Raw genomic sequence first — 22,243 nt, forward strand, 5'->3', positions numbered from 1 at the left:
CCAGTGTTGCCGTTGGGAATTTTCGACGCGTACCAGATTCTGAGTGGAAATGTACCTAACCAAAACGAACGAACCTATTTCGTACCATATGGGGTATGCCAATGTACATACCAGGTTATGTACCCATAGGCGGTGGAACGGGGAGGGCACCGGGGCACCGTGCCGCCCTTTGATTTTGACCTTTTAATTAGCCCTATGGGCGTTGCATGGAAAAAATGGGACCAAAAGTCGGCAGTGCCCCTCTTAATTAAAGGTGTTCCGCCGCTACTGGTATAAAATACACCAAAACGTCTTAGATCAGGGGCATTCCACGTCAAATCGAACAAAAATCGGCTGTTTTGCACCTTACCATCAGCGATTTCATTATAAATTTGTTAGCGAGTTCCTGTGTCGCCCCGGACATTACATTGATGTTTTTTGCACATTCTGACCACAGGTCTTCTAAATATAGGGCATCAAATTTTTACAAAATGTTGCATCTTTATATTTTTGAACGACCATAACTTTGGTTGTACTTGTTTGATTTGAATGAAATAAACCTTACTGTTTAGGTAATTTCTTAAGCATTTGTTTAGAATTGCATCGACTTAAATATATGACCTTGAAATTTGCTTAACTCTGTTCTTAAGCACAAAAATTGAAATAGCAAAAAACACGCCACCTTCGATTTGGCTCATTTTCATGTATTTTATTGCCTACCATATTCTTAACAACCTGTGATAAAATTAGAGTGGGCCATTCATAAGTTTTGAAGAAAATGGCACATATGCAAACGTATGTTAGCACGCGCAGTGGAGGGGGAAGAGTGAATTTCGCCCCACCCCTCCTGTTTTTCGCCAGTATCTCATAATATTGATGCGAAATTACTTATGGCTACCTGTCCAGAATTGAATTGCACATCTCATCGTGCAAGCAATAAGAAAATCGGTTCACAACTGTTCTAGTAATAGCGGTGTAAAGTGAACATCCTGTCGCCGCGGCGACGCGGCGACTCGGCAGCCGGCGCCGACCGCTACGCGCCGCCTGAATTGTAGACTGTGCCGGGACGGAACGGAACGGTTCCGTCTTTACATCGCGCTCCTTACCGCTGATTACGTTCGATTCGCGTCAAATTTTGTGAGAAGACTAAGAAATGTACAGGCAATCTTATGGTGAAAGAATTCTGAAAATAGGTTGGTAAACAATTGAAATATGAACGTGTAAACACAAAATTGTGACTGCTGCGTTTCCCGCGTCGGCCGATCCCGCCTCAGCCGGCGACATGTTACTCTTAGCAGGACTCTAACTGCCATATTTATTATCGGATTAACTAGAAATTCCCCATACATACTCAAAAAATGTATGTTCTTTCGTATAGTGAAGATCAAAAGACGTGAAGATATCGTTGCGTGATAATGTTTTCCAGGGGCGCCGCCACGGATTTTTGACTGGGGGGGACGGACTGACCGGCCCATTCCCACCGAGTACCTACCTATATACAGTATACACATCTGATGTCCGATTCAGTTTGACACGGCAAAGCCTCGTGTTCTATCACGGTATTATTGCTGATATATGCCACTAATATGATCGATAATGCATATTGCATACCCGCGTGGGGGAGGGGGCGTTGTATAGTCACAAATCTCTCTTTTTGGTTGGTGCACGAATCGGCGCGAAGCGCCGCGAAAATTGGCAAAAAAAAACATGAGGCAAAACTGCTCCAAAATACGAATTTTGCAGCCCGTGTAACAAGCTTGATACCAGAAAACCTTAGGTCAGGAAAACCAAGTCAAATAGTCAAGTCGCCTCAAAGTTTTGTGGTCCTGTCAACCGTATAGCTTATTTCTTAGAAGCTGGAAATTTAGTGTAGCGTGACTGCAGAAGTGTGGGGTCGGAGCCGGAATCAGTCGGAGTTGACTGTTTTGGCCAGTTTTGGCCAGAGTCGGAGTTGAAGTCTTCGAAAATGTTCGGATTTTGACTTCGAGGTCGGATTGGTGTAAAGTCATGCTCTTGGCTGGTTAGACGAAATATATTAGGCCCGTGTTCGGCCAGTCGTGTTATACGACACACGTCGATCACGATATCAAAAATCGGCAGTTCCGCGATGACAGGTCGGATAAGAGCTGGAGATTTTGATTTTGTTGGCCGAGGTGGCAGGGGTCAGACCAATGCATGTAGGCCCACGCCCCATATACTGAGTATCTAAACCTCCTGGACCCACCTCCGTTCCATCGCTTCCATCCTCAGGATACATAAATCCTTCTTCTCCACGCCGCAACCCCCACTCCGGGCTGGACAGGCACCTTTATCTCATGCGGGCTGCTCCCTTGGAGCGGCACCGCTGCTTCAGAGGGAGCGCACCCCGTAGCCGGGTGCAGAGAGTGCTTGGGGGGCTGGTCGGCCTGTCCTTTCGGACGGGCTCAGCCCCGGCGACTCTCTAGGGCGTCTACCCAGACCAATGTCTCCCCCTAATTCCTATCATCCTTCCGGCCCTGAAATGGTCTCGTCAGACCGAAAGGGCCTAACCCAACAAAACAAACAATCCTAGACCCTCTCAGATTCGGCACCGGCCGTTCCATCTCTTCCATCCTTAGGACAGTCAAATCCTTCTCCTCCACGCCGCAACCCCCTGCTCCGGGCTGGACGGGCAACTCTATCCCATGCGGGAATGGCTCCACGTGGAGCTATAGTTGTATGGAGCCATAGAGCTATAGCTCCAGTGCACTGGAGTCCTTTGCCGGGTCCTTTGCCGGGTGCAGTGAGTTACCAGTGGGCTGGGCTGCCTGTTCAATTGGTCGGGTTCATCCCAAGTGGCTCACTGGTGTGGCTGCCCCGACCAATGTCTCCCACTAATTCTTTCATACTTGCGGCTCTGAAATGGTCTCATTGGACCGAAGGGCCTAATCAAATTTCGAGTAGAATAACAACCAGTAAAACGCCTTTTGGGGCGACCAACGGAGCGAGCGAGAGGGTGGGGTGGGCCTTGCACGTGCGAAATTGCGAGGGGATACCTCCAACTACCTTGTGCACTGCACCCTTCTAACCGGTCCCTAACGATGTGCCAAATTTGAGCGCAATCGGCCTAGCCGTTCTCGAGATCTGGAAGCGGTACCCTGCAAGTGCGCACGTGCAAAATGGGTCCCAACTGACTTTTGCACGGCACCCTACCAACCGGTCCCTAACCATGTATCAGATTTCAGCACAATCGGTTCAGCCGTTCTCGAGATCTGGAATCGACCCCTGCATGTGCGCACGTGCAGCAGCACCCCAACTGTGGCACACGGATATGCATTGCCTAGTGGGTATACCTCCTACCTACATGCCAACTTTCAGCGCAATCGGCCCAGTAGTTGCCGAGATATTGAAATTGTTACAAAACTGACACCTCTTCGTTTTTCACGTGGCACGTGCATATGGGGTCACTCAAATGCATCGGGAATAGTCCGATGCTCGTTAGAAGGAATGAATCTAGTGCTACCCTATACAAAAATTACCGCATGTAGGTAAATCGGTTAAGTGGTTGCTGAGATATAAGCCTAGCAAAAGCGTGACCACGGCATACTCAGAAATTTCCGTTAACCTACGAAAGACTACGCTCGCTTCGCTCGCTCCGTGATGAGTTTGGGGGGGACGTCCCCCTTCCATTCTGAGAGTGGGGGGGACGCGTCCCCCCCGTCCCCCCCGGTGGCGGCGCCCATGATGTTTTCGTTGAATTTATTTCATGATGCATTTCCACACGGCTCAAAATTCACCGCAAAATACCGTTTGCCTGAGACACTTTTACAATGGAACGTGAATGCTTGACTACGATGACTATGCATTTCCATTCTCGCAGAGTTTGGGATATCACTAATCAGCAATCATTCATTTCAGAAAGTGTACACAAGCAAGCATGTCTTGACTCTGTCTTTCAAGGTCACGCGCGGTTGCGTGATGTTGATGCATGAAAACGGCGTTTGCCGCGAAAGTTATGAATGGCCCACTCCAATTTTTTCACAGATGGTTAGGAACATTGTGACGGACATAATATGTAAAAATTACTCAAATCGAAGGTGGCGTGTTTTTTGCTATTCAAATTTTTCTGTTTTAATTCAAGGTCAAATGCATTTCAAGGTCACTTCAATTTAATTTTATAATTAAAAATCAAAGCCTTATCAATTGCCTACAAGACCCTGTTAATATCATTTTGATACCAGAAAAGGAACCAGAGTTATAAGCATTTAAAAAAATGATGTGTGGCATTTTTGGCTATATTTGATGACCTATATCTCGGCGATACGTTATCAAAATTCGAAAATATTACACGTAACTCAGTTTTGAACCATGCCCAGTCTGCCTACAAATTTTCAGAAAAATCGAAGGGGATGACGGATTTCGGTGTTTGATTTGACGTGGAATGCCCCATCAGCCACCTATCCGTGCTTCTATCCTCAGGATACAGAAATCTTTCTCCTCCACGCCGCAACCCCCTTCCGGGCTGGACAGGCAACTTTATCTCATGCGGGCTGCTCCCTTGAAGCGGCACCGCTGCTCCCGAGGGAGCTGCACCCCGTAGCCGGGTGCAGAGAGTGCTTGGGGGGCTGGTCGGCCTGTCCATTTGGACGGGCTCAGCCCCGGCGACTCTCTAGGGTGCCTGCCCAGACCAATGTCTCCCCCTAATTCCTATCATCCTTCCGGCTCTGCAATGGTCTTGTCGACCGAAAGGGCCTAACCCAACAAAACAAAACAAAACTTAGATCAGCAAGATTCTACATCAATTCCGGTCAATTTCTGTGTTTGGTGCTCATATTTGGATATATGCGACATCTGATGTCCGTATCCACTTCATAATAAGATTTGCTTTTCGCCCGCACATGGGGGGGGGGGGTGGTTGCCACCCCCCAGGTAGTCTTTCTGCTCTGCACTCAACATTTTTAGAGCTAGAAGGCTGATTTTTCGTGTAGCTGCTCCTCTATCCTTTCTTGATGTCCACTGAAAATTTCAGGTTTCTGTAACTTTTGGTTTCGGAGATATGACCTTGTTTTTCAGGTCATGTCATGACCCAAATGGCCAATTCTCGACATCTTGCGTTGGCTATGGGCCTTGTGAGCTTTTGACACCTTGATTTCGGCCTTTTTTACCAGTCTTACCTCCCACCTATCATGGAACATGTTGTTCGACGATGTACAGATGTCAAGGTCAAGGTCAAGGTCAACCTAGGTCATCTAAGATAATTACGTTTTAGGCAAGCGGAATTTACTTTTTGTGAAGTTTTTTGACTGCATTATTGGTAAAAGCTTCTCAGATCATGATTTCATGTAATATGGACACATAAACAATCGGTGCACACATCAGTATACACACAGACACACACAGAAATACAAACACATATAATTGACCTTGACCTAACTTGACCTGAAATGACCTCAGCAGCAAAAACCTGGTCGGGTAGTGTGAGAAAGAGGTTCTAGCTGGCTTGGCACCAGAAAACGGCATCGTCATCGGTATATGATAAGCAGCGCACTTGATATCAAACGGTGACCCAAAACAGCAACATTTTTTAGTTTGACCTGACCTGGAAGGTCAATGACTGACCTGAGAAGGTAAAACTGGGTATCATCGGATTCGTCTCTTCCCAAAGAATCTTTTTGGTCTTTACCGCTAAGCTCTATCTCCAACAGGAACGAAATGGCGCGGGGGGGGGGGTGGCAACCCCCCCCCCATGTGCGTTCTAGGATGGGAAAATGGCATGTGCGGGCGAGGGTTAAACGTAGGTATTGATGTTACGTAAGTCAGGTTAACAATAATTGTAACTTCTCACATACCACTGCCTACTATCTTGCTAAGGAATACGGAATGGACGGCTTCAACAGGGAGGGTCAGTACGAGTACCAGAATATAACATGTATCAGTATCACAGTATCCCGCGCCGGGCCGGGGGGGGGGTGTTTGAACACCCCCCCCCCTGCGGTTTTTCGCAGATATCTCAAAAACGGCGGCGCGGAGCGCCACCGTTTTTGGCACACCTGTTTGTGCATCTTTTCCGCACATGTTGTGAAAATTTCAGACCCAGGTCGCCTTAGGTCAGGTCACCAGGTCACGCCAAGTGACCTCACCTCAGAAAAAATAAGAATGCTCGTCATAGCTACACCGATTGATCGATTGCCTTGAAACTTTCAGCGATTGATAAGAGCAACATTAACTATAAAATGTATATCTCGGAATTTTGATATCGGTGACCTAAGGTCAGGTCAATTTTGCGACCTCTCCATTATAAGTCAATGGGAGAAAATTGAAAAGCGTCTGTTTTGCACGAACGCTATTCTAGACACTCTCAAACATCGAGATGTAGATAAAATGGACACACTGAACCGGAAAATGGCAACTGTGACCCCTCGTTATGTCCCCGAGGTCATCTCAGGTCACGAACAGAATCTAACAGTTTTTCGCTAATAACTTCTGATAGAGACGTGCTAGAGCGCTGAAAACACCTTAGATGTGTTCGGCTCGACGTTGCGGATCGACTGATATGCAACATGACCTTTTCCGGTCAGATCATGACCTTGACCTGAGGTCAAATTTTCAAGTTGACCTTTCAAGGTCAAATTATAGTTCATTCAACGCGTCTCGACGAGAGGAACACGATGGTGGCAAAAGTAATGTCATGGCTCTTTTGAGTCAGAAGTTATTGCCGAAAAAACGTTTCTCGTAAAAACGGCTATTTTTGGAGTTTTTGCCCTCTGGAGGCTAAAACGTTGACCTGAGGTCAAATCTGAGAACATTACTCAGAAAGGTCTGTAAAAGGGCTATCGAATGCGCTTTTCCGCGGCGCTGTAGCTCTATTGGTTCCCGAGATAGCCGTTGGCAGTTTCCAAAATGTTGAAATAGTGAACATTTGACCTTTGGTGACTTCTGGTGACCTGACCTTTGACCTGACCCAAAAAATGACCGAAGTGTTTTCGTCCTTATTTTGGACGTTCTTTCGATTGCCGCTTACCGCGTGTCGCTACGTGGCCCAGGAGCCGAGTTAGAAGGGGGGTGTTCAGACACCCCCCCCCCCCGGCCCGGCGCGGAATCTCAGAGCACCGGCCCGGCGCGGGGTATCATGTATTCAACAGCATCCTCACATGTAGGGAAAGTTGTCATACGGCCTAGACGGTTTCCAAACGGTGTGAAATTTCAGGCGGTTTGCATACAGCCTGGAATTTCAGCCCGTAGGTATTCAAACGGCCTGACTTTTCAGTCCGTTTGCATACTGACTGGGCTGTCCAGGCCGTTTGCAAACGGCCTGAATCGGACCAGGCCGTTGGCAAACGGATTGAGTTTTCATACGGCCGTAACATCTATGTACATACATGGTACCGAAACGTCTTGCGTTTTGCATGTTGTAGCCAACGGGAAATCAAATTAATAAGTATAGGTAAATGACAGCACAGCTTGCTATCAAAATGAAATCAAATGAGAAAGCATCAAACATGTAGGTAGGGGAAGATGGGGTAAGACAGCCCAATGGGGCAAGACGGACCACCACGCTTCCCGGCTGAACCGCTGCTGGTATCTGCACTGCTTCCCGTGCACTTACTGCCTTTGTTTTCCTTCGTATCGATGGCCACCTTGAGCTCATGTAGCCATGATGTATGGATTTTGAGTTATTGAGAAAAATGTTGTTTTTCGTCAAACCGATCTAATATGAGAGGTGTAAGGGCGATTTAATTTCGGCGCTTTTCTTGCATGATTAGTTTCTATTTGCACTTTACTATAAAGAACAATGTTATAGTCACACTTTAGGATAGGCAAGGTTTCGCAATGCTGGGCTTTTTCATAGTCATGATAATGACAGAGGTTAGATTTGGGGCAAGACGGACCACTGTGGTCCATCTTACCTTGTGGTTGTCCCTTGTACCCTGCATATGAAAAGTTATTTTTCTAAAACATTGACATAAGTTTTAGCAAGCTATTTTTTCAGGAAGGACCTGAATGAGTCTTTGTCGCATCTGACCCATGCATGCAAGTGCTCAACTAACATGCATTCATACCAAATGACAATCAATCAACACACAAGTTCCCAGCTTTCAGTTGCACTTCCATCACATATGAATATAGAATAAATGCTCATTTTGTTATTTTACCACAAAACCATTTCACTTGGCCGGAATCGCGATTCGGCGTGTGTCCGCTCGCATTAGCCGCGCGTTTACAGTCTTTTCATGCAGTTTCAAGCGTTCAAACACGTGGCAATGATGTTGCTCCCATGCATTAGGGTGGATGACAAGGTCATGCCTGAAGGTCAGGTCAGGTCATTGACCTTTGGTAGCCTCGGTTCACTTTTTCGAGTTTTAGGTACATGTTTCGAGGCTAGTTTGTGGAGCTGAATTCGAATTTACCATTTGAACATTTACGAAGTAGTTTTGGTGCCTTGTAACATGTTACGAAGCCCTCAGAGGCGGTTGACACGACATACCCGTCACGACCCCTACTGGTTGACCTGACCTGACCCGACCTGATCTAAATGCTTAAAGACATCATCCGTGATCAAAACTAACACGATAAGTCGTGATCAGCACCCCGAAAACCTCATAATAGCAGCCACACTTAATGACTTTCTAATAGGTCCCGATTTTCCCGACTTTTGGGTCATTGACCTGACCTGGAAGGTCAACCGATGACCTAGGACCTTAAAGTTGGGTATCATCGGCTTCCTCCCGTGACGGGCAACACGTTAGTTTTTTTTCCGCGAAGCTCTAGCTCGATCAGGGGCCAAACTCGAGGGGGGACGTACCCCTCCCCCCCCCCTGTGCCGTCGAAGGACGCAAAATGGCCTGTGCCGGCGAGGATTAAATGCGCTTTTCTATGGCGCTATAGCTCTGGTCGTTTCCCAGTCATTCGCCAGTTTGTCAAACAATGTTTAAATAGGTGAAATTTGACAGTTAACCCGCGCCCCGTTGGGCTCTGCCGAGCAACGCGCCCGGTTGGGGGGGGCCATTTTGGCCCCCCCTAAGATCTCGAGAACCACGCAACATAGCGACAAGCGGTAAACGGCGTTGGATAGCCCCAACGGGGAACTACCTTGTGACCCAATTTTATTGACCTAGGTCAAACCGATGACGTCACAGGTCAGGTCAAAGGTCCAATTTTCACCGTTTACAGGCACTTCAAGAAATGCGTTGTAAAATCGAGTAAAATGCATTTCATTGAAAATCATCGATGAGGAAATGTTCTTCAAACACATATTTTGCTATTTGAGGTCACTGATACCAGGTCAGGTCACAGAGGTCAGGTCACGGGGGGGTCACAATATGAAAGTGTCGTGTGATACATGTTTTATGGTCCATTTTACATGACAAATGCGATCATATGGGTCAGGCAGCCTTTGGGGCCAGCTTAGATCACGTTTTGGTCAAGGTCAGGTCAAGGTCAGGTCAAGGTCAGGTCAAATTAGGTCAAATTTCAAAAATAATATTTTTGCATAAAATGGGTATCGAATCGATGCAGCTCGTCACGGGGAGTTCAATGGTGGTCTTTGTTTTGCCGTACGTGGTCTAGAATTGCTAAAAATTGAGTTCGAAAATTTGACGTCATCATTTTTGAACAGTTTTTTCGCTATAACTTGGCCAAAAAACGAGATATCGATCTGAAATTTGGTATGTATATAGAAAAGCGCTGGGACTATCACATATATTCCGGTTTTTTCGAAATTCGGAAAATTTTTGGATTTTTTCAAAGTTTTTCTAAAAAAATCAATTTTTTGATTTTTTTTTGGTCAAAAAACAAAAATTTTGAAAATCCGAGATAGCAGTTTTGTAGCGCCGCTTTTTGTCTACTAGACCATATAAAGAACTTTGAAATTGCTTGATAACTATAGATTTGGTGAGCGTTTCAAGATTGCATGTTTTTTGCTCATTTTTGCTCGAACATGACCTCAGTTTGACCTCAATAACTCCTGACCTAAGGTGACCTAAGACTTGAAATTTGGTGTGAAGGTGTCAAATTGATGCCCGGGAAGGTACTGAAAATTTGGCGGCGCTGCGCGCCGCCGTTTTCTTGCTATTCAGGAAAAACCACAGGGGGGGCCAAAATGGCCCCCCCCCAACGGGGCGAGGGTTAAGGTGACTTGAGGTGACCTGACTTTTGACCTGATTTAAAAAATGAGCAAAATGCCTATTTTAGTAGGTATTTGTGAAGCTCGTTTGAATACCGCTCACCGCGTGTCGCCACGTGCCTCAGAGCCTATGGTTAGGGCCCCATTGCTTTCTGAGGGTCTACTCATGCTTCTTAGGACCTCAATCCGGCCTCTAAGGGCTCCTTGTAGAGTTTTGAGTCTTGAGAGCCCATATACATACCAGTCAGTGACAGAGGGTCCCTCGCAGGTGCCTAAGGATCAGATCTTGGGAGGCCTGCCCTGGTGGACTAGCGGTCGCTGAGCCCGAGTTAGTCGACGTTTGCCACCTCGCGCGCTTCTCTGTACCTATTGGTTCTCGAGTTATCGGCTGGGAACGTTTAATGCCCCCTCTCCCTTGACCCTTCCCCTGCAAGTGGTTCGTGGCGCAACACCAGCAACTGCCGGGTTAAAAGCGGAATCGAATGAAAAAAGGTCATATTCCGCGCTTCTTTTTAGTATGCAACTTTGCTGAAGGTTTCAAAAGTCAGCAAACTGTGCACTCATGTATTTTTGTTATTTCACTCATAATAAAATGAACGACAGAAGGGGATCTAAACGCATTTCAGATATTAAAGGGACCCTTCCACCTTCAAAAAGTTAATGAATTAGCATAGAAGTGGTGTCGTATGGGTCATAGTGAGCAAAAATGAATATCTACCAAATTTTATTGAAAAATATCTGACGGTTTTTGACATATAAAAAAAATTACTTTTACTTATTTTTCAGAGCTTTAGCTGTTCCTACGACGTTAATTGGAAGCAATAATTTGGTATCTTAAAAGTGCGGTAGTTGTGCGCAAAAAGCCTATACCACCACTGCTTCAAAAATATGTTAGTATAAGATTGTAAAATCGCTATTAGCCGTTTTCACGACGGCTATTTGGTACACGTTTGGTACACATCTGGTGCAGATCAGGTGCAGATTTGGTCAAACTTCAGGTTCAGTGTGTCTCTTAGTAGCTATCAGCTAGGGTTGCACTAATTGCTTATATGCCTGCTTTGTCATATTATCAGAGAATATCATCGATTAACCCTCGCCCGCACATGCCATTTTCCCATCCTAGAACGCACATTGGGGGGGGGGGTTGCCACCCCCCCCCCCTGCGCCATTTCGTTCCTGTTGGAGATAGAGCTTAGCGGTAAGAGCAAAAAGATTCTTTGGGAAGAGACGAATCCAATGATACCCAGTTTTACCTTCTCAGGTCAGTCATTGACCTTCCAGGTCAGGTCAAACTAAAAAATGTTGCTGTTTTAGGTCACCGTTGGATATCAAGCGCGCTGCTTGTCATATACCGATGACGATGCCGTTTTCTGGTGTCAAGCCAACTAGAACCTCTTCGTCACACTATCCGACCAGGTTTTTGCTGCTGAGGTCATCTCAGGTCAAGTTAGGTCAAGGTCAATAATATGTGTTTGTATGTCTGTGTGTGTCTGTGTGTATACTGATGTGTGCACCGATTGTTTATGTGTCCATATTACATGAAATCATGATCTGAGAAGCTTTTACCAAAAATGTAGTAAAAAAATTTAAAAAAAGTAAATTCAGCTTGCCTAAAACGCAATTATCTTAGATGACCTAGGTTGACCTTGACCCTGACCTTGACCTCTGTACATCGTCGAACATGTTTCATGATAGGTGGGAGGTAGGATTGGTATAAAAGGCCGAAATCAAGGTGTTAAAAGCTCACAAGGCCCATAGCCAACGCAAGATGTTGAGAATTGGCCATTTGGGTCATGACATGACCTGAACAACAAGGTCATATCTCCGAAACCAAAAACCACAGAAACTTGAAATTTTTAGTGGACATGAAGAAAGGATAGAGGAGCAGCTATACGAAAAATCAGCCTTCTAGCTCTAAAAATGTTGAGTGCAGAGCAGAAAGACTACCGGGGGGGGGGGGGGTGGCAACCCCCCCATGTGAGGGCGAGGGTTAAAACACCGAAATGAATTCATAAAATAAAGATAGGTATTTGCTGTAAAAGAGATTAGGTGCAGATTTGGTCAAATCAGGTGCACTCGCCGGATAGCCCGTCGTGAAAAAGGCTATTATACGAGTAGACCTGCGCTGACGTCAAAAATTCAGAGGGGGCATTCAAATGCATTGGCCCCTCTGAATCCAAAGTGCTGCAACTTTGAAATTAAATAGCTCCGAATTTAGGCCTTTCTCGATGTTGTGAGTGCGCACACCGGTATAAGTACTAGCCAGGGACCCCATTTTGGCTATCTCAACTCAAAACTAAGTGTTAAGGTGGGATGGTCACTTTTAGGAGCTGGCGGTGCCGCTGTCGTGGTTGTTATTGACTATTGTGCCACCCGCCGATCCTCGTGTTGATCTAATCTGGCCCGACAAGGTGGGCCAGTAGCGGCGGAACACCTTCAATTAAGGGGGAGGGGGCACTGCCGACTTTTGGTCCCATTCTTTCCATGCAACGCCGATAGGGCTAATGTTTAAATGCCAAAATCAAAGGGGGCACGGTGCCCCGGTGCCCTTCCCGTTCCGCCGCCAATGAGGTGGTCAGGAGTCCTACTCCTGCCTATGTTAAACAAAAAAGAAATTGAAGCAAACAAAACACAGGATGAATGTACATACATACGCATGTACATATCTTCCAAGAACATCAGCGATATCTTGTCAGAGAAGCTTTCTGTCATGTTAAGGCGTTTCCTTAGCAGCAGCAGTCAAAAACAGTTATTAACGTGATAGCAGTTGAGTTCATTTTTTTCCATTTCAGAGGATTTTAACAGATTTTAATGCGACAAATACAGGGCTTGACAAGGCATTTTATAGTGACGAATCAATAATACGCCCAGTTAGTTACCGGCCCATTCGGTGTATGACGTTTAAACTTGTACAATCATTTTAAAAACTGGGGACACTTAAAAGCATTTGCCTAATATTAGTGTAAGTAGAAATTGATCGTAACCGACCTTATCATATGTCTCAAGAGGGCAACAAACGCTGCATTCTTTGCATTCGTTCAGTTTTTAAATATAATTGTTATGCAGTCTGTTTTTAAACCCATTTTATTTACAAAGAGTGCCGCCGGTGTATTGATCGTAGGCCCCGTGTCGGTAATGTGTCTGACTCACTCTGTCCGCTCATAAACGTAATACCGGTATTGATCAAACAACTGTTCACCAAGCGGTTGCTGTAAAGCTGCGCTGCACAGTGCACACTGCACACGCCGGACTCTCCCTGTGGCGGGCTCATTATAGTGAGGTTACAGTGACCGGTCTGCAGACGACTCCGGCCGACCCACAGACGACCGCAACCAGCTTGTTGTGGCGGTCGCTCTTAGATCAAGCTCGGCCGACGAAGCGCACCGACCCTGAGCGTCAACGGCCGCCCCACCATTGCACCGGTGACGCCCCGCCGAACCCACGACCCGGCCCGGTGTCCTATTCTGGACACTGACTGAACTGGCACGTTGAACCCCTGCCAGTGGTAAGAAAGCTCGGCATCGTCTATCTGTTCTTGACCTAATCTACTCGTCCGTGCTCGGTACCGCTCATCGCAGGCCATTGTCTCATCTATCGCCTGTAGTTGCTCCATGAGAAAGCATGTCCTGGAGGCGCTCGTCCCGTCTCTGCGCGTCGACCGCCAGTCTGACGTCCAGCGACACGTCCAGCCTGTGCCAGCTGGTGCGCCGGGAGCGCCAGCTCGCCTCGGACGCCTCGACCAGCCTGACGCAGCGGCTGGCCGAGGCGGACCGGCTGCGCACAGAGCGCGTGCTCGCCGTGCGCCACGCCGCCTGTCTGGTGACGGCCATCCGCGCGGCGCTGCCGCACCGACAGGCGGCCGAGCAGCAGCGGCGTCAGGCGCTGCTCAACTCGCCGCTGGCAGCCGAACTCTGCGCCGAGGAGGACCAGCTGCGGGATGCACGCCGCCGCGAGGAGTCGGCGAGGCTGCGCGACTGGCACCGTCGACTGGCCGGCGGCGAGGCCGGCGGACTGGCTGCGGTGCGGGCAGAGCAGGGGGCCGTGCTGGCAGAGCTGAACACTGAACAGGCGCGTCTCGAGCAGGAGGTGTCCCGGGCGGCGGTGGCGGCCTGCGACCCGGCGCTGGAGCTGCCCACCGGCGTGCCGGCTGACTGGCGCTGGCTGACGCTGCTCGACACGGAGACACAGCAGGAGGTGAGCGACAACTGCGCCGTGGTCGACTGCGCCTACATGGCGCGTCTGGCGGCCGGCTGGAGCAGGCACGGCTTCTGCGGCGGCCCGGCGGACCTGACGGTGCCGCGACTGGCCGCGGCGCTGGCCGCCGTCCAGTTTCAGCCCGAGGACGCGGTCAGCTGCTGGGCGGCCGTGGAGCGCGCCTACCCGCCACAGACGCCCGGCAGAGAGGAGCTGGTCAACGACCTGATGGCGCGTCTGCGGCCGGCGCTGACGGAGCGGCAGCGCGCGGCGGCGCGTGCCACCCGCCGCCGCCGCGAGGCCGTGCTGGTCGCGCACGCCGCCGCTGTGCACGACTGGCGCCTGCAGAAAGACGTGCTGGGTCGCCAGCTAGAGGCACAGGTGCTCGGCTGGCTGCAGGTCAACTGTCAGCGCCAGGAGGCGCAGCGGGAGCACGCTGAGACACTGCGGCGCGGCAGGGAGCTGCGCCAGCAGGTCAACGCCTGGCGCGAGCGAGCCATGTCCGAGGAGCGGCGCCGCGTGGCGGCCGCCGAGCAGCAGGCGGTCGACGCCAGGCAGCAGCAGGAGGCGGTGCGGCTGCGCGAGCAGGCGCGCCGCAGCGCCGAGCGCCAGCGCATCACCCTATTCCAGGAGAGGCGTCGTGAGCGAGAGCAGCAGCTGCGCGAGACGGAGGCGCAGCGACACGCCGCGCTGCGCAACTGGCGGCGTGCAGAGGCGGCGCACAACCAGCGCCGAGTGGAGCTGCGCAGCGGACTGCGAGAGGAGCGGCTGCGCGCGGAGCAGCAGCGCCGTCAGCTGGCTGCCGAGCAGGAGGCGCAGCGTCAGAGCCGGCTGGACGCGCTGCGCTGTGAGGTTCGTGTCGAGGCGGAGCGCGACCCGGACCGGCTGCTGGCCGAGACACTGGCCACGCGGGCGCGCCACGAGGGACCGGCGCCGCCGCCGCCGCCGGCGCACGCGGCCAACCACTCCTTCTGGGACAGTCAGCTGACATCGGACCGGCGACTGCGTCTGGAGAACCGTCTGCGCGAGGCGGGCCTGCTGGACAGCTGCTACGCGAGCGAGGTGTTGCGCGCCGTGGGCGGTCCCCCGCGGCCGCACCTCAGACCCGAACACGACTGGTCAGCCGCCGGTGACCGCTGAACAAACAGCAATGGCCTCTGATGCTCACGTGTATTGGCCCTTAGCGTTAAAACGTGTACAAACACAGTCTCTGGGCTTCGGCGTGCTATTGATATCCTATCTGGCCTATGGCTGCTATCATATTTACTGTTGATCAGCGTAGGTATACGATATGTAGATAAGCCAGCGGGACACGCCCTGGGTGGCCTGGGCCCGGTTCAATTACAGCCACACTTACAAGCTCCACTAATGCTAGTCGGCGGCGTGCGGCGGCGGCATCGACAGCACGTAAGAGACCTTCAGTCGGCAGTGACGGCCGTCTAAAAGCGGCCGACTCGACCGGCGCTGAACGACCTCGAAAGACGGAAGTGATAAGGCACGGCACTAGAACTAGGACGGACCACAAAGCCCCGGGCTTGGATTGGACAACGGGTCATACTTGAAATTTATACATGTGTACACGCACATGTATACGCATGATCAAATCGTCATTCATGCTGCGAAATATAGCAATTCTGTCTTAGCAAATGGAGGAATAATCCACTGAAACCACCTGCTTACATCCCACCATTATACGAAATAAATGTGTAACAACCGACACCATGCTTCAATTCATTATCAGCGCAGCCCGGCGCGCGATAGTTTGTATCGTGTCACTCGACTCGGTCAGCTTTTAGTCGGATTTCCCTGTGCTATTCAAACGACACTGACAGTTAGGGACGTCCGTCACCAATAGAATGAAATACCACCAGCCGCATACCGTCTCATTATCACAAAATGTCGCCACCGCGCTGTGTGTGCAGGGCAGTTGAGCATCATCTGACGACGGTCCAGCGCGGGTCGTCGGCCAGCTGGGAGGTGAGCCGCAGCCAGCCGAAGCCCTCGGCGTCGGAGCGCTCCGGCGGCGGCACGGTCACCTGGCCACCGGCCAGGAAGGCGCCCCAGAACCCCTCGTCTCCCGTCACTACCGAGTGGTTACAGGCAGCGCGCACAGCCAGCGAGAGAGAAGGGTCAGCCGCCACCTCTGCCGGCAGCAGAGTTACGTCGCTCTCAATCATCAGCGTGGAGACTAGTGAGGTCTCCGACACATTGGGCACCACCACTATGAAGAGTGCGTCACTGAAGCGGCGTCGGTAGTGGCTCAGGCTGTTGCGGAGGTACTGGGGCGGCACGGTGGCGCGCCGGCCGTCCGGTGGCAGCAGCACGCCGATGTAGGTGGCAGACGGGCGCCGGCCGAGCGCCGCCAGCAGGACTCTGTCGGCGTCCCGCTGCAGCGCGCTGCTCAGCCGCAGCTCGCGGCGCAGGCTCTCCTCGAACGGCCGGAGCAGGCTGAGCGCGCTGCCGTCGGGAGGTCCCCGCAGCCGGTACCGCTGCGGCTCAGAGACGCCGGACACCTCGCCGGGTCGGCAGCGCACTTGGTCCAGAGCAGGCCAGAACGCCACCGGCTGCCACCGCTCCTGGGGCGGCCTCGGCGACAGCACCGGCAGGGTCAGACCGGGTAACGTCGGCTGCAGCACCTCCAGCATGCGCGGCTCCACGAGCGACTCAGCGCGCAGCAGCTGCTGCAGGCCGAACAGCACCGCGTAGCGCAGCAGGTCCTGCTCCAGGCTGCCGGCCGGCTCGTAGGTCACCTGACGGCCGCAGCCGAACTGGCGCCGCCACGGCAGTAGCACGCCCAGCCGGCCGCACACCCAGGTCACGCGCTCCCGGGATGTCAGCGGCAGATCGTGGTCAGGCCGCAGCAGCAGGCGACAGGCGGTGCGCAGGTCCCGAGTGAGCCGCGGCTCTGGCAGGGGGGCTACCGCCGGCTCCTCGCTGCCCAGACATACCCAGAGCACCACCAGGGCGGCCGCGGCCAGCGTCACTGCCAGCAGCAGTTGCACGCGACGCCCCTTCACATGGTGCACTATCATGCTGTGACCGGACACGACGCAGCGCTCTCCAGCAAACGACACACGTCCGGCGACCTTCCCCCACCACACACAGGACCGTGGACACCACTTGTCGGCACTCCGGCGGGGGAGGGGTGGTAGTCCAGCAGTCACACGTCTCTCCACTCACTACTCGGACACACTGATGGAACTCGCTTGTTGGCAGTGTTCGAGCCGGTTTGCAGTTCAAGTATACGCTCAGCCGCGGCCATAAGCACCCCCCACCGCGAACAAAGCGTTGAGGACTGCTATCGCAGCGATAGCAGCACGGTCGGCGCCAACGACCCAACTGGGGAGGAGTTACTGCCACGGCAGCGCGCCGTCACTGACCGCCGAGTGGTGGAGGGGGCAGCACCGCTGCGCTGAGCATTCGTCGTCACGCCGGTAACCGCCAGCCGACACAGAGCGTTCACGCCCATACCGCTCCGGCCGCAGTGCTTTATTCAGTACTTTGAAGTGAACTTTCTTATTTCACATCAATACGGAATACTTTTCGATGCTAGGTAGTTATTCGGAGCTCTCGTATGTCGTAAGGACGATAAACACGTAAAAAGGCCATAGTAGTAGTGCAATTAAGGTGGAGAAAGTTTGAAAAAGTTACACCAGCCGGCGACCGATAGTCGGAAAGACGAATAGCTCACGTTGTTGTCAACGATCGTCATAAACAATCAGGGCTATTTTGACCAGGGCTGCGGAGTGCGAAGTCGATAGATTTTAAGGTGACTCCGACTCCGACTCCGACTCTGACTCCGGCTTCAAAAATCGAATCCAACTCGATCTCCGACTCCAGCTCCGACTCCGGGCATTGCTCATTAACTCCATGCCTATAATCAAATTAAATTCTAGGTTGGATATTTTTTATCTTGCCTGAAACGAAATTCTGCGCGCGCCAAGATTTTGTATTGCAAATGAGTACCTAGGTACTTTTGAAATAGCATGCAAAATAAAAATAGGTTTTGACGCAGCAGACTTCTTCAGCTTTTTTCAATAACAACGCTGGTCTAAAACAGGGGTATGTCCTTACCTACATTCAACAAAATGTAGGTAAATGTAGGTAAATGTAGGTAAATGTAATCATCATCATCATCATCATCAATTGTATTACGTCTACAGCATTTTAGGCGCAATTTCAAAAAGTTTAAGACCAAATTCAAAACGTTCACGTGCATTTTGAATGTTAACTTTTTGAATTTGGTCTTTGAATTTTTGAAATTGCGCCTAAAAAGGTGTAGAGACAAGACAAGCATGGGCATAACAAACATACACAATGCACACAAGACATACGCCAGAAAACAATGCACAATCATACCTACACCAAAACATAGGCATACCAAAAACAACATAACACTATCATATGGGTGGCGCTAATATCATTTGTATTAGTGCCCATGCCTCCCCAGTGTTCTGAGCCATCAGCCAAGAGCCAACTGAGCGAGTCGGTGAGTCCACAGGGGGGTCTTGGGGTGTACTGATCTCAGGTGGGATATGACCTCAAGCAACCTGTAGAAGCACACTCATATTGGCCCCACATACGATGAACATAAATCTAACGATAGGCGCGCAGTGTCCCGATGAGGCATCCCCAAGAACAAGAGTGGCCAGGCTGGCAACCAGAATTTGGCGTAGGCGGCATGATTTTCGCGGAACGCATCACGGAAGCACGCGATGATGGAGCGACGTAGAGTCTCCTGCACCTTCGGTATGTGCAGAGCAGCGAGCAAAGCTGTGTGGTGGGCTCTGGATGGCAAACGTAAGGCAGCTTTGACTGTTGCACTCACGTAGGGTGTATCGTCGAATTTTGATTTTTTTTAATCGTCTTCACTACTAAATTTTATTGGTCCCTGGCATGTTTGAAGCCGTAAGATACCAATCAAAAAAATCTGGGTCGAAAACCTAGCCTGCTGCGAGCGGTTGAACGGAGGCCTGTCGGGACGGCGCCAGGCGTTGAAGTCTCCCCGTTAGTTACGCGCACACTAGCACCACGCGGCGGCTGGCGCCGTGCCGCCGCGTTCCCGGTCAGCCGCGTGTTTTAGCGTTCACTGACGGGTCGAAGTGATTATTCTAAGCTTTCCTAAGAAGCTTTCTGCCCCGCAGCTCATTATTGAGCAAGAATATCGCACAAACTGCATAGAACATTGACATGCAGGTTGTCGGCACATATGGAGAAGGGGATGTTTTGGTTAAAGCCTCCTTTAATAGGAAGAGATTGTGGAAGAACAACACATTTCTCTTGGAAATTACTCATCCTCCTTCTTCCTACGTGCCTGCTTTAGTAATCGAAGTACCCCTATTGACTCTACGTTCTTGATTCGGCTGTCGATTTTATGCATGGAATTCCGCTATATTATATTTTCTCGCTCAATGTCCCCTGAGCTATATTGAGGCGTCACGGGACAGCAATGCTCAGCACACAACCGCAGAGAAAAAGTCAATGTGGCCATGCGTTTTGTATATGCCAAAATGTGTGAGCCTTGGTGTGTACCAGCAGCCGTTGTCACCATTGTAATTTTCACGACTTTATCTTTATAAGGATGCAATTTCCCACTTCCTAGTTCCCAGACTGGGTTTGGAGATATTATAGTTTTACAGAAACATTTGGGAATGTCTGTAATGTAAGTTAAAGCGAATACCGAAAGGAATCCACATATTTTCGATTTCCTGTTTGCTGTATTGCTTATTAAATGCCAGACGTCATGATGGCATGGCTGCGATTGATGGTATGCCGGATGGCCAGGGTACGAACTCACGGTAAGTCAGCTTGGCCGGCAGGCATCAACAGGCACAATAGTCTTACACTGATATCGTCACCCTCAGTTATTCGTCACCATTCAGCAACAAGCCCAGAGCTTCGGGCTTTGAACCGTAAGGTACAGGTGTAGGAGCAAGACATTGCGCCGATTCGAAGGGCTGGAAGGGCAGCATCGCGGGGGCTGGAATGCGCCTGAGCGGCTGAGACCATCCCATTGGGACGGGGGTGTTCTGGGTGCACTCAGCCGCTCATGCTGGGAAATGCATCCAATGGAGCTCTCCATTCGAATGATTAGGGTGACCTTTAGTCTAGAACAAGGAAGGATGACTGTTGGCTGGTCCCGAGGATAGATACAAAGGACAGGTAATGACATCATATAATGAATCGAAGACGGCCCCGGTCCGATCCTCTGATAGAGGTTCATCAACACGTATCTCGTTGTGGACCATTTCGTTTTCCTCCACCGTAGTTTTTGCACCGACCTGAACCGGTTGGAAGGTAACGATGTTCAGAAACCATTAAGATCGTAATTGTATATTCGTTGTATATTCGTTCACTGAGCAGGTAGGACAGGTTCAACACAGTGAAAACCTCATCCTATCATCCAATAATTATAAAGTAGTCTTCATGGAATGGAAAGGCTAACCTAACTCAACGAATATACAATTACGACCTTAATGGTTTCTGAACATCGTAATCTTCCAACCCGTTGAGGTCGGTGCAAAAACCACGGTGGAGGAAAACGAAATGGTCCACAACGAGATACGTGTTGATGAGCCTCTATCAGAGGATCGGGCCGGGGCCGTCTTCGATTCATTATATGATGTCATTACCTGTCCTTTCTATCCTCGGGACCAGCCAACCATCATCCTTCTTTGTTCTAGACTAAAGGTCAGCCTAATCATTCGAAACGGGTGGGGATGGGGTAGAGCTCCATTGGATGCATTTCCCAGCATGAGCGGCTGAGTGCACCCAGAACACCCCCGTCCCAATGGGATGGTCTCAGCCGCTCAGGCGCATTCCAGCCCCCGCGATGCTGCCCTTCCAGCCCTTCGAATCGGCGCAATGTCTTGCTGCTACACCTGTGCCTTACGGTTCAAAGCCCGAAGCTCTGGGCTTGTTGCTGAATGGTGACGAATAACTGAGGGTGACGATATCAGTGTAAGACTAGTGTGCCTGTTGATGCCTGCCGGCCAAGATGACTTACCGTGAGTTCGTACCCTGGCCATCCGGCATACCATCAATCGCAACCATGCCATCATGACGTCTGGCATTTACTAAGCAATACAGCAAACAGGAAATTCGAAAATATGTGGATTCCTTTCAGTATTAGCTTTTAACTTACATTACAGACATTCCTAAATGTTTCTGTAAAACTATATCTCCAAACCCAGTCTGGGAACTGGGAAGTGGGCAATTGCATCCTTATAAAGATAAAGTCGTGAAAATTACAATGGTGACAACGGCTGCTGGTACACGCCAAGGCTCACACATTTTGGCATACAAAACGCATGACCACATTGACTTTTTCTCTGCAGTTGTGTGCTGAGCATTGCTGTCCCGTGACGCCTCAATATAGCTCAGGGGACATTGAGCGAGAAAATGTAATATAGCGGAATTCCATGCATAAAATCGACAGCCGAATCAAGAACGTAGAGTCAATAGGGGTACTTCGATTACTAAAGCAGGCACGTAGGAAGAAGGAGGATGAGTAATTTCCAAGAGAAATGTGTTGTTCTTCCACAATCTCTTCCTATTAGAGGAGGCATTAACCAAAACATCCCCTTCTCCATATGTGCCGACAACCTGCATGTCAATGTTCTATGCAGTTTGTGCGATATTCTTGCTCAATAATGAGCTGCAGGGCAGAAAGCTTCTTAGGAAAGCTTAGAATAATCACCTCGACTCGTCAGTGAACGCTAAAACACGGCTGACCGGGAACGCGGCGGCACGGCGCCAGCCGCCGCGTGGTGCTACTGTTAACGCCAGACCCCTTGAGACCCTAATTTTTCGCGATTACTTTTAAATGCGTGAAGGAATTTCAACCAAGCTCAGGACATGGCCGTTTCAAGACAGGCCGAAACTTTTACAATTTAGATATTTTATCGCCATTTCAATATTTCAGGCACTTGTCATTGACTAGTAATGTTAAATTTCGAGCAAGATTTTCATCCGGTGTGTAGAGGCTAT

At 50.2% G+C, this 22,243-nt stretch overlaps 3 protein-coding genes across 3 annotated transcripts in view; 2 read left to right on the forward strand and 1 right to left on the reverse strand.

Moving 5' to 3' along the window:
- The first annotated feature begins 13,681 nt into the window (after positions 1–13,681).
- On the forward strand, positions 13,682–15,394 carry LOC122391376 (plectin-like). The gene is made up of 2 exons (XM_043385187.1): positions 13,682–14,485; positions 14,603–15,394. The coding sequence occupies exons 1-2, from the start codon at positions 13,682–13,684 to the stop codon at positions 15,392–15,394; spliced, it is 1,596 nt and encodes a 531-aa protein (XP_043241122.1).
- A 794-nt stretch (positions 15,395–16,188) lies between these two features.
- On the reverse strand, positions 16,189–17,286 carry LOC122391377 (galactoside alpha-(1,2)-fucosyltransferase 1-like). The gene has a single exon (XM_043385188.1). It carries the CDS (start codon positions 17,284–17,286, stop codon positions 16,189–16,191), a length of 1,098 nt encoding a protein of 365 aa, XP_043241123.1.
- Positions 17,287–18,969: 1,683 nt separating this feature from the next.
- The window catches only part of LOC122391378 (WAS/WASL-interacting protein family member 1-like), a 47,764-nt gene continuing 44,490 nt past the window's right edge, over positions 18,970–22,243 (forward strand). Inside the window, exon 1 of the mRNA XM_043385190.1 lies at positions 18,970–19,003. Coding sequence (XP_043241125.1) covers positions 18,970–19,003 — 34 coding nt within the window. The remainder of the gene's footprint in view (positions 19,004–22,243) is intronic.

This window comes from Amphibalanus amphitrite, unplaced genomic scaffold (assembly GCF_019059575.1).
Source record: "Amphibalanus amphitrite isolate SeventyFive unplaced genomic scaffold, NRLGWU_Aamphi_draft 000435F_arrow, whole genome shotgun sequence".
Lineage (NCBI taxonomy): Eukaryota > Metazoa > Arthropoda > Thecostraca > Balanomorpha > Balanidae > Amphibalanus > Amphibalanus amphitrite.

Bases quoted from the DNA above. Each gene is read 5' to 3' on its own strand.
- LOC122391377 (XM_043385188.1), bottom strand. From the start codon at position 17,286: ATGATAGTGCACCATGTGAAGGGGCGTCGCGTGCAACTGCTGCTGGCA.
- LOC122391376 (XM_043385187.1), top strand. From the start codon at position 13,682: ATGTCCTGGAGGCGCTCGTCCCGTCTCTGCGCGTCGACCGCCAGTCTG. The intron at 14,486-14,602 runs GCGCGTCTGCGG...TGGCGCCTGCAG, and splicing joins AGCTGGTCAACGACCTGATG to AAAGACGTGCTGGGTCGCCA.